Source organism: Oncorhynchus nerka, linkage group LG22, assembly GCF_034236695.1.
Source record: "Oncorhynchus nerka isolate Pitt River linkage group LG22, Oner_Uvic_2.0, whole genome shotgun sequence".
NCBI classification, from domain to species: domain Eukaryota; kingdom Metazoa; phylum Chordata; class Actinopteri; order Salmoniformes; family Salmonidae; genus Oncorhynchus; species Oncorhynchus nerka.
Window position 1 is genome coordinate 23,513,004 of NC_088417.1, and position 12,710 is coordinate 23,525,713.

The 12,710-nt window shown below is 44.0% G+C and overlaps 1 protein-coding gene across 1 annotated transcript in view; it reads left to right on the plus strand.

The window, feature by feature from the left end:
• LOC115105021 (pleckstrin homology-like domain family B member 2) overlaps positions 1-12,710 on the plus strand; it is a 56,514-nt gene that overhangs the window by 26,642 nt on the left and 17,162 nt on the right. The window contains 4 exon segments of the mRNA XM_029626540.2: positions 6,029-6,148; positions 8,895-9,079; positions 9,179-9,965; positions 9,968-10,479. Of these exon segments, the coding sequence (XP_029482400.2) occupies positions 6,029-6,148; positions 8,895-9,079; positions 9,179-9,965; positions 9,968-10,479 (1,604 nt within the window).

The window sequence follows — 12,710 nt, forward strand, 5'->3', positions numbered from 1 at the left end:
GGTAAGGACAGAGAAGAAGGAACAGAGAGCGAGAGAACCTTGTGGGATTTAGAGAAAGAGAGCGTGAAATGGAAACATCCTCTAGGATAATCTCTCAGGCTACAGACGTTAGCACACACACACACACACACACACACACACACAAAGTGATGTAACTGGACTGTTTTGTTGGAAAGGCATATTGTGTTTGCTCAGTATTGCCAATAACAGAGATTATAAACCATACTGCTGACTTATATCAATATGATGATGTGGAGGCACCAGACAGACACACACACACACACACACACACACACACACATAAACACTATCCCTGAACATGTGTCTGCCAGGAGCAGAGTGATTCCTCACGAAACCAGGACAAAAAAATCCCATGATTTGAGTGAATTTTACTCAGTTTAACCCATAGAATGTCCCTTTGGAGGAAGGATTGTTTACATATATTTGACATTTGTTTCTAAAAGCATCATTGAGAAATAATTGATCAAATATGGGATATTTATGGAATTCTGGCCTTACCCATGCCACCTTTTTTTTGTTTAAAAAAAATGTAAGCCGTATTTTACCAGGTAAGTTGAGTGAGAACACATTCTCATTTACAGCAACGACCCAGGTAATAGTTACAGGGGAGAGGAGGGTGGATGAATGAGCCAATTGTAAGCCAGGGATGATTAGGTGACCATGATGGGATGAGGGACAAATTGGGAATTTAGCCAGGACACCAGAGTTAGCACCCCTACTCTTACGATAAGTGCCATGGGATTTTTAGTGACCACAGAGAGTCAGGTCACCCGTTTAACATCCCATCCAGAAGACAGCACCCGACACAGGGCAATGTCCCCAATCACTGCCCTGGGATATATTTTTTGGGACCTGAGAAAAGTGTGCCTCCTACTGGCCCTCCAACACCACTTCCAGCAGCACCTGGTCTCCCATCCAGGACCAACCCTGCTTAGCTTCAGAAGCAAGCCAGCAGTGGGATGCAAGGTGGTATTTCAAGACACTATACAATTTGATCTTTAGGTGCTACTAAGCAGAAATGGTCATTTGAAGTGTCACCACTTGTTTTATAATATGGGTAGTATTTTGATTTCAATAAAAAATGTCTTACATTAATTTATGAATAAAAAAACACATGAATTAGCAAATATACACATTTTGATTAGTCAAATGTCTATATATTATTGAACATAATAGCCTATATACTCTACGTGGGAATATCAATGTTCCAGAGTTACATTTCGTGAAAATCCCCAAAATCATGGTCTTTTTTTGTCCTGGTTTTGTGAGGAATCACTCTCTGAAAATATCAGAGTGGATGTTTTTCTCCTTTTCTCTCCACCCTATACCATGCAGTCTCTCTCTCTCATCACAGTTCTCTACCTCATTCCATTCTGTCCAAGGCTTTCACTTATTTTCTAGTCCACTGTCTCTCTTTCCTTCCCCTTCTCTATTGAGTAGTTTTCCGAAGCTGTTCTCCTGTGCTTCAGATCAAAGTTGTTATCTAATTAAACATTTAGGCTGAATTTGGAAAAATATGGCTTTGATAAAAAATCACATCTATTTAAGTTTGAGTTGTTCTTTTCTCCCTCTAAGCTGTTGAGCTCTATAGATGTGAGGTTGGTAACATTCCTCTCAAGGTGTTTCCACAGAGAAGGGAAAAGTAGGCTAGGTAGACAAAGAAATAGAGTAAGGGGGCGGGGACCAAATACCTCTGGCTTTTAAACCACTGTGTTCCAACCAACAGAGAACGGGGTCCGAGACTGTTTTAGCTGAACTGAAATGCATTTTTAATCAAATACATTAGTTTTGGGTTTTACAAGCGGCTGCTTTTGATCTCATTCAGAACTCGTAAACTGTCTTAGGGGAGGGTTTTTCTTTTTACCCCAGTCTATTCGCGTCAAGCAGGCGTCACCACCCCTTTTTTTGGAGAGTTGGTGCGCTCCTTACCTCAATCCCATCTGGATGGAAATCTGTTGAACCCCGAAGTCCCAAGTCATTTCTGGAGCTTTGGACTGGGTTGAAGGAGGATAGGAACGCGATGGTAATTGTTCAGACATAGAGAAATAACCGAAAATACCGCAGTTGTATTCGCTGAATGGGACTCTGTAAAAAGGTTAGTAAAGAGCCTCATTTCAGAAATTCCCTGAATTGGAAGACCCCTGTGAGTGCGCGTGCATGTGTACATCAATTTGGTTTTGTAGCCTTTTGTGACTAGAAAACGACAATAAGGTCTGACCATCCATGATATAAAAAGTATAGTTTTAACCATGTTGAGGCTATATAGTGTTTGTTTACAAACATTGGAGTGAAACAATCTTATATTTTGGGTTCTGATGCGGTACGACCGTTGAACTAAACTAAGAATAAGTTATATTTTTCAAGAATCAATGGGTTCGTTTAATTCAGAACTCCCAAAATAGATGAAGCAACTGCAGATTGCTCCTTGAAGGAAACGTTTAATTTTTATGATACAGCTGTTTTCATTGTTTGGCGAATTGTTGTTTGTCAGCTGCTATTGATTAGGCTAAATGTTTTAGGAATATGGCAAGGGTAGGCAACAGCAAACCATTTGCGTCACGCTTGCTCTGTTGCAACCATAAATTGTATAATTGAGATAAGAACCTCCTGCTTAAATGCTTTCCAGATAGTCTTTTATATTGTCTACGTTTGCAGGGGGAAATTAACTGCATGACCTACGATCACATTTGAAAAGGCTACCTTGACGTCAACAAGGTAAGCAGCACCGTACGCGTCCCCTTTGTGAAGAATGGTATTATCGCTCGCACCTCGGGGGTTGTAGTTCACAGACAACCAATCACGTCGTTGTCTTTCACTTGACAAGAAAAAACAGCCTGCAGTCATAGAAAGTAGAACTGAAGTGACGCCAAAGGAAATCTTTATCTGCCTTCCTGGGACTCGGTTATTGAGGGACTCGGTTATTGAGTGCCTTTGATTTAAGATGTCAAGATTAGTCTCGTTACTTTATTTGTTTTATAAAGGAGAGAGGACATGTAATTGAAAGCGGCAGCATCTGTCAGGTGACATGACAACGCTACACATGTACACCAGCTGCGTCCCCTGTTCAAATGCATCCTCCCTCCCTTACTTTCTTTCTTCCTCCCATCCTACTTTAGGCTATAGTAGGCCTATTTTTAAAAGGGACAGTAATCGTGTCAGTTATCACACTGAGGAAGGAATGATGCATTGACTTTTGCAGTGTTTTTTTAGGGCCCTGCAAAACCGCTGTGATCCACTCAACACATCCAAGCAGCAGACCAGAAGATTGAGCCGCCCCCCCAAATCCAATTACCTAGATTGGAAGATCATATTTGGTAGTTATAGGGGCCATTACCTACCCTCCTCTTCCCCTCCAGCAGCCAGGGTGACATATAGTCTGTGGGATTAAGGTCTAATTGTTTAATATTATAACCTAATGGTCCACATTTGGCAATTAATAGACACATATTCTACTCTTATTCCTAAATATAGACCGGTTTCCCTCCCATAACATTGTGGTTCCGTGTTAGGTTAATTTAGATTAACCAGAAGAAATTGGTACCAGATGTCTTCTTCACTGGCATCTGTGAGATCAAAGTGTGTGAGGTTATCTTTGTAGCTGGGGATATCTGTAAAAAAACAAGATTGTGTGTTTGTTGTTTGGAGTGGTTGTTGTTTTTGGGAGAAAGGAAATTAGAATGTAGTGTAATGAACAAATAAGGGCAACAGTCCTATAAAACTGGCAGACAGTTGAGTCAAGGAATTTGAGTTTATGAAGAAAGACTGCTGTTACACACACACACAGATGTTCTCTCTCTCTCCTTTCCTCTGTTTGCTGTCATGCTAAACACCATATGGTACTGTGAGTGATTAAACAGAGACTGTAAACAGTCTTTATACACACCCATGGTCACACATGGCATATACAGCTTCGTTATCCTATGATTCTACACTACCTGACTAAAAGTATGTGGACACGTGCTCGCCGAACATCTCCTTCCAACATCATGGTCATTAATATGGAGTTGGTTCCCATCCTTTGCTGCTACAACAGCCTCCACTCTTCTGGGAAGGCGTTCCACTAGGTCATTGAAAATAAGAATTTGTTTTTAACTGACTTTCCTAGTTAAATAAAGGAAGAGAAAAAAAGATGTTGGAACATTGCTGCGGGGACTTGCTTCCATTCAGAGCATTAGTGAGGTCGGGCTCTGATGTTGGGCGATTAGGCCTGACTCGCATTCGGCGTTCCAATTCATCCCAAAGGTGTTCGATGGGATTGAGGTCAGGGCTCTGTGCAGGCCAGTCAACTTCTTCCACACCTATCCGGTGTATGTGACAATACAACATATTTGTTTATTTTTGATTAAGTCGCATGCATGGACACCTTTGGGATGCATGTCTGTGATCTTTGATGTGTGTGAAGATACGGGCCAAATCAACACAATGTGTCTCATCCTACTTTGTTTACTGTGTAGTGCCTAGTCCAGCTGCATAGACTAAACAGTCCTGCGTGAAAACATTCTCAATTAAATGGAAAAGGTCAAAACCAGAATTTCACATTTATGTCTTGAGTATTATTTCCTGTGGTAAGTGTGTGTGGGTAATAAGTCACACTCAGCAGTGTGGTATGAGAAGTTTTGGTCTTAGTCCTGTCCTTGGCTTATTCTCTAGAAATACTACAGCGAGCCCAGAAAAGTACCCTCAGCTAAAAACACACACTCACACACTTGCAGTTTTTCAGGAAGGGGGAAGCATGTCAGACATATTTCTTTACATGACCAGACACACACACACACTATTCACACACACACACACATTACTCACACATTAGTTACACTCACACATTACTCACACATTAGTTACACTCACACATTACTCACACATTAGTTACACTCACACATTACTCACACATTAGTTACACACACACATTACTCACACATTAGTTACACACACACATTACTCACAAATTAGTTACACACACACATTACTCACACACTAGTTACACACACACATTACTCACACATTAGTTGCATACATCAGCTACATGTTAAAACCACACACACACACCAGATCAGACTCTGAGCCCTGTAAGGGAGTCACGTCATCCCTATTACCATTACCCCCTCTCCTAACATTGGGGTTTTGGGACAGAGAGGAGAGTGAGAGAGAGAATTAGCCCAGACATTTTTTCCATGCTGTATTTTTCCATTCTTTCTTTCGCTCGCTCTCTCTCTTTCCTCTCCCCGGTTTGGTTTACTCTCTGGTATCTGTCTGGGTGTAGGTATCTCTGGTATCTGTCTGAGTGTAGGTATCTCTGGTATCTGTCTGGGTGTAGGTATCTCTGGTATCTGTCTGGGTGTAGGTATCTCTGGTATCTGTCTGGGTGTAGGTATCTCTGGTATCTGTCTGGGTGTAGGTATCTCTGGTATCAGACAGATAGATGGAACAGTTCTGTCATTTTGACATTGTTTTTCTCCATATTTAAGCTGCTTGGGAGGGATCCCTGAAACATCAATCCTACAAGCATCAGCATTGTTTAATACAGAGATAAGCGGCCGAATTGTTTATCTGGATCATGTGGAAGGGTCAGTTTGAGGCTGGCAGAGAGATGGCCAAGATGGTGTTCTTTTTCTGTCCTTCACTCAGGGATCTTCTTACCACTGCATTCAAGAGAGAAATAGAGTGATAAGGGGTTCCCCCCCTCGTTCTTTATCTCCCTCTTTCTGTGAGGTATTTGGACAGCTGTGGATGACTGCTGTGTGTGTGTGTGTGTGGGTGTGAGAGGGAGAGAGTTATCAGGTTGTGACCCCGATGTCTTGTTTAATACCTGACTCTGTGATCCTAATTGATGGCCAAACACTGTGGTCTGGAATGACCCAGACTGTGTGTGTGAGTGTGGTGCAGATGGATTGTCTGTTATACAGAGAACCTGGAGGTCTAACACATGTACTGTGTTGAATTATTTCTTCTGTCTTCTGTTATTTCTTCTGTCATTTAGTGTGTGTTTATCTGACTGTTTTCTCTCCAGGTTACTCTCTGTGTCTGGGTCAATCCTACTTCTTCCGTTTCAACCATCCAGAAGAGGCCAGCCGTATGAAGAGCATGCTGCCCCAGAAGAGCCCTGTCTCTCCTCTGGCCTACAGCACAGGTAGCACACACATGTGGCCCTACCCTCTTTCACCTCTCTTCTCCTTTGTCCCCCCCTCTATAGATCCCATATCAGCCCCTAGTCCCACAGTTCTCATATCACTTCCTCTCTCCCAGTGTTAGGGTATAGTTACAGGTGGAGCCCGCCACGACAGGTGTACGTGATTGAGACGCGGTCATGTGTAACTGCTTTATTGAGGAAAAATGTACTTGCTTTGACTCTGTGGTTGTCTCACCCAGCTATCTTAAGATGTCTGAACTAACTGTAAGTCCTTCTGTATAGAGGAGACTTAGCATCTGCCAAATGACTAAAATGTAAACTAAAGCATTCTTAGGTCCTTAATATGTATGTGGATATCTTCATACATATGTTTTTGCTGAGGCAGAGGGTCTTTGACAAGTCACAGGGTTAGAAACACACACACACACACACACACCTAAAACACACTTCTCAAGACGGGTGGAATGTTTTTCACATCTGGCAATAGCTGTCGTCGTGGTGATGCAGCTGTGTTCTGCTGTAACCGTGGTGATTGATCTCTGCATTTGAACATGGTGTGTGTCTGCGTATATCATCGCTGCTCGCTCACTGTCTCGGCAGCTAGACAGCAGGAATGTACACACACAAATATACATCTGTATAGGGGTCACACACACTGAACTCAATTGTATAGCGAGGAGCCATGGATCATTTTTAGTGTTAATAGTTTTAAAAAGATTAGAGTGAGCTGATATTAACCAGACCTTAAAGGAAAATCTGTCTATTAATGGAGTCTACTGTGATTGTGTGTGTGTGTTTGTGTTTCTGACAGCGTCTCGAGACCAGATGTCTTCTGCTTTCTGCCCCATTTATCCCCCTCTTTATAAGGCTGAGGTTAAACCTTTACACACTAGGACCCCTCGCTCACACAATCTTACCTACACACACTCATGTGTGCACACACAGGACATGCACAATGAAAGATTAGTGGAATCTGTGTGGGTAGCTGGACAGGTAGGATGACTGACAGTGAAGGTGAACAGGTGGTCAGGTGACAGAGGAATGGATGAGACTGATGCAGGATATCCTTTAACCATAAAGTGGTATATTTACTGAGTAGTCTGTGCTGCATCACAAAGGAAACAAATAACATGTATCCGATCAAATTCCTCATCCCAAAGATCAAGTCATAACAATCATTCATGATTAACATAATTAGGGAAGTCAACAAGCCAGTTCATTAATAAGTCAATAGTAATCATCCGTGAGTCATTTTGGCTCGTAACTATTTATCATAAATCATGAAAGAATACCAACAGTGAATGGTAATTCAATTTATAATCCCCATTAGTTTGGTATCAAAGTCGATCAGTTAGCAAACAATGACGTTTCTCATTTCACCCTTTCAATTGTCTTCATGTGTACATGTAACTAATTTCATTACATATTAACCATATCGATTGCATAATTGGCCTATGAGGATCCGTAGGGCCGTGATCATTGACAATTCACATTACATAATAGATTTGAAGTGTGCGCTCCAAGCCGCGCTCCACGGTAATAACTATTAACAATAACTGATGGCCCACTCCCCTGATCACAACAGATAGTTCAGATGAAAAGGTAACAGAGTCGGTGGATTCATGGACGCACAGAACTTCTGGATCAGACAGAGTTAAGGAAGAGAGAGCAGCGAGATCAGGCGATGGCAATTTCCTCCTTTTATGGAGTTGAGATCTGTCGGACATTTCCACCTGACCTAATTAAAGCGCCCCTGGCCCAGCTGAGTAAGTGGCAATGAATTAAAGGATTATTCCAACAACTTCATGGGCCTTTTCTGCACACAGTATACATACGGTCATGCACACATTTAGTACATGTATACACACACTTCTAGGTAAACACACTTCGGACATGTGTACACACAAGGCACACGTCCGTCTATATTTAGTGATTCTATGTGTGTTTTGGAGGTCATGTGTGCGTTACTGTCTTGACGGTATGTAAAGAGTAGTCCCATTACTCAGGGTGAAATGGCTAACCTTCTTGTCTCCTTTTTGGTTAGCTCTTTGATGAGTAAAATGACTAGGTTTCCTCTCCTTTGGATTTTCAAGGGGTGATTGAAGAAATTCCTGACCACTGAGAGGTTTTCTATTTCCCCAGGAAGTCGGTTGCCCTGCTACTTTTAGAGACCTGAACTACCGTGCGTGTTAGTTTTAAATCTGAGAATAGGTGGGAGCGTGTGAGTTCTTCTGTGTGTGTGTTGTCTGTATGTGTTGGCTCTTGGGCCCTCAGTGTTATAGGCCATTTACTGGCAGCTCTCTGCTGTTTGGGTTATGAGTATCCTGCCAAGTCCAGCTATGAATAGACTTAGCTGCAGGTACAACCACCATATAACTTTCTCCTTTACTCTCAGACCAAAACCACACAGAAGGAGGCACACATTGACGCACCTATAATAATAAGAACACCCTCAGACCTATAGGCTTCAACAGACGAAACAGATGATGGACAGAGAGCTCGTGTAGAGGATGGTTTTTAACTGTTCACTTAGTGGTGAAGATAAGGCACTTTCAAATAACATGTCTTTATGTGTATTATTTTCTGCTTTCTCCTCCTGTATCTACTGTTGCATTGTCAAGAAGGAACCTGCAAGGAGGCATTTTGTTGGATGGTGCATACCATGTGTATCCTGTACATGCAACTTCTACAACTTAAAGTTGAACTCTTCTCCCTCCCCATCTCCTCTCTCTCCCTCCCTCCCCAGACTATCTGAAGTTCAGTAGTGACTACAGCCATGGGGTGGTGGGAGGGGCCGGCAGTGCAAGGGGGATGCGTTCTGCCTCAGAGCTCCGTGATTTGATGGACACCTTACAACGAAAGAAGATCGCCCTGGAGACCAGCCTGAGAGCCAATGGGGACTCTAGCCCCTCCTACTTCAGTATGACACAGGTATGACAGCTGTAGCTCTCAACGAACCCCAGCAGAACTGAGGCATGCACTAGATTGACATGGTTTTACACTTCTAATGTCTTTTCCCCTCTCTCCCAGTCTCCACCCACCACGCCTGTGACCTCACCCACCTCGATGTCGTCAGCCTATCAAGAGCAGGCTAGGCGTTTCTATGGCTCTGATCGCCCGCCCCTCTCAGTCAAAGCTGCGGTCCCTCCCTCCCCCTCTCGGCGCTCTGACCCCCCTTCCTCCCGATCCTCCATGACCCGGAACCAATCCTACCAATCACAAGACAGCCTGCTGGCCTCCCCTGGCGACGGGCGACGACAACTAAACCCAAACTCCTCCCCCCTGTTGTCGATGTGGAACGGTGGAGGTTCCTCTAACTCAGTGGCCGGTGGTGAGAGCCTCTCCTCTCCTCCTCCACGTTCATCCCTCTCTCCAACCAGTGGAGCAGCCAGCGTGCCCTCCAGCCCCCGCCTGGGACGCCGAAGTCACGGCAACCATGAGCCGACACCTAGCAACCGAACCAGGAAGTACTCTGCAGGGTCGATAGGCGGCATGATAGGAAGTCACAGCCTCTCTCTGCCCCGCCTCTGCCTGTCATCGTCGCCACGTTCCCATGATAATGGAGCCTTGGTGCTCTCTACCCTCCCCCCGACCTCGCGGCGCTCTGAACCTCTACGTAACTCTTCTCACAACAATAGCCAAAACCACACCACAAACAGTAACTACAACCATAACCAAACCACTAACTTTAACTACAGCCAGGCCCAAAACATGAACCACAAGGGAAACCAAGATGAGGGGGTGGTATCCATCTCCCTCTCCTCCCCAAAGTCTCCCACCCAGGCCCCTCCAGACGTGACTGTCCCGTTCCGATCAGGGGCTCCTCCAGTCCCCGCGTGGCCAAGAAACTCAGCCTCACCTCCACCAGCTCCACATCCAGCCTCCAGGAACCAGAGTGGCCAGCCAGCTGCGGTGTCCCCCCTGGACCAGAGCTTTTTTTCGGGGAGAGGGAGCACAGAGGTGGCAGCCTGGAGCCTGGTCTAGGGTTAGGGGAACGGAGACAGTCTTTTGGGAAGGGTGGGCTTGAACCAGGGTTCGGTCTTGGGGAGAGAAGACAGTCCTTTGGAAAGGGAGGGGTAGAACCTAGTTTGGGATTAGGGGAACGGAGACAGTCTTTTGGGAAGGGAGGTTTAGAGCCAGGTTTAGGGTTAGGGGAACGAAGGCAGTCATTTGGGAAGGGAGGAGTGGGGCTGGGGGCAGGGGTGACCCCACCGGGGGGGTTCAGGGCGAGGAGTGGCAGTATCAGCTCCCTGAGTGGGAAGGAAGAACTGACTGACTACCACCATCGCCAGAGAGATGAGAGACTACGAGAACAGGAGGTGGAGAGACTGGTGAGTAGTGTGTGTGTGTGTGTGTATTTAAAAAAAAAAAGATCTGAATGAAATGGCAAGGCTATGAGGTGGAATCAGATATCTTCCCTCTGACCTCTCGACCTCCTAACACACTCTTCGGGAGCTACACTGTTGGGGCATATACACACAGATGAATATGCACGCACACAAACATATGTTCCCTCAGGGAAGTACTGCCTCTGGCTGCTAGCTTATGTTAACATGCTCAGCTATTCTTACTCCTCCGCTGGGTTGGGTCCGGTTTAGAGGAAAACACTGGCTTTTTTGGGCCCTCTGTGGTTTTGTGTGTGTGTGTGTGTGTGTGGTTCCGTAAGTGGGGCCATCTGCAGTTCAGCACAGTTAGGTTGGTTTGGATCGTTAGGAACCCATAAAAGAACTGTCAGATGTGGGCAAGAACCAGATTGTATTAGGAGAACAGAAATATAGGGCAGGTGGATACACGCACTCTTTTTCTGACACACACACAAAGTAAACAGGGCTAACTCCAAAATAAAGACGTGCAGCCACAACTGAGGTGTGCTGAATATTCCCAAAGGATCATTCCTCAAAGTATTTTCCCTGGCGATGTAAAGGCTGCCTTCATGGGAGAACAGACAAACATGTTGGAAACACACATCTATGCACCAATCACTCAACAGAATTAGGATTTATCTCAATAGTCTAAAATAGCTTCCTCTCCTAGTCTCCTCCTTCATCTTCACTATTGTAGACTATTGAGATGCGTCTCCTCTGAATGCTAACTCTGGATCTACGCTGCCCTCTAGAGGCGAGACAGGAGAACTTTCACTACTACTCTGTCCCTGATTTCACTATTGGGAATTTTTCTCCACCAGCTGCTCCTATGCTGGGTGAGGGAGAGAGGGAGATCTCAGTAAAACAAAAATAATGCTGTTCCAAAAAAGGCCCAGTTGCCAGGACCACAAATACAAATTCCATCTAGACACCGTTGCACTAGAGCAGTGGTTCCCAAACCTTTATAGTCCCGTACCCCTTCAAACATTCAACCTCCAGCTGTACCCCCTCTAGCACCAGGGTCAGCGCACTCTCAAATGTTGTTTTTTGTCATCATTGTAAGTCTGCCACACACACTATATGATACATTTATTAAACAAGAATGAGTGGGAGTGTTTGTCACAACCTGGCTCTTGGGAAGTGACAAAGAGCTCTTTTTGGACCAGGGCATAAATAATAATAATCAATCATTTTGCTCTTTATTAAGCCATCTTCCCAATAAAACCTTATTTGTTCATCAACAATTGTGAATGACTCAACACAGGTTAATGTGAAGGATGTGCTTCAAAGGATTCACATAACTCTGTAATGTTGGGTTGTATTGGAGAGTCCGTCTTAAATAATTTTCCACACACAGTCTGTACCTGTATGTAGTTTTCATGCTAGTGAGGGCTAGATGTTGACTGATTATGATCTTTCAACGCCGATACAGATTATTGGAGGACCAAAAAAAGCCAATACTGATTAATCGGCCGATTTAAATAAAATATATATATTTTATTTATTTGTAATAATGACAATTACAACAATACTGAATGACATTTTAACTTAATATAATACATCAATAAAATCAATTTAGCCTCAAATAAATAATGAAACATGTTCAATTTGGTTTAAATAATGCAGTGTGTTGGAGAAGAAAGTAAAAGTGCAATATGTGCCATGTAAGATAGCTTACGTTTAAGTTCCCCTTGCCTCAGAACATGAGAACATATGAAAGCTGGTGGTTCGTTTTAACATGAGTCTACAATATTCCCAGGTAAGAAGTTTTAGGTTGTAGTTATTATAGGAATTATAGGACTATTTCTCTCTATACGATTTGTATTTCATATACCTTTGACTATTGGATGTTCTTATAGGCACTTTAGTTACAGTGTAACAGTATAGCTTCCGTCCCTCTCCTCGCTCCTACCTGGGCTCGAACCAGCAACACATCGACAACAGCCACCCTCGAAGCAGCATTACCCATGCAGAGCAAGGGGAACAACTACTCCAAGTCTCAGAGCGAGTGACGTTTGAAAAGCTATTAGCGCGCACCCCGCTAACTAGCTAGCCATTTCACATCGGTTACACCAGCCTAATCTTGGGAGTTGATAGACTTGAAGTCATAAACAGCACAATGCTTGAAGCACAGCAAAGAGCTGCTGGCAAAACGCACAAAAGTGCTGTTTGAATGCTTACGAGCCTGCTGCTGCCTA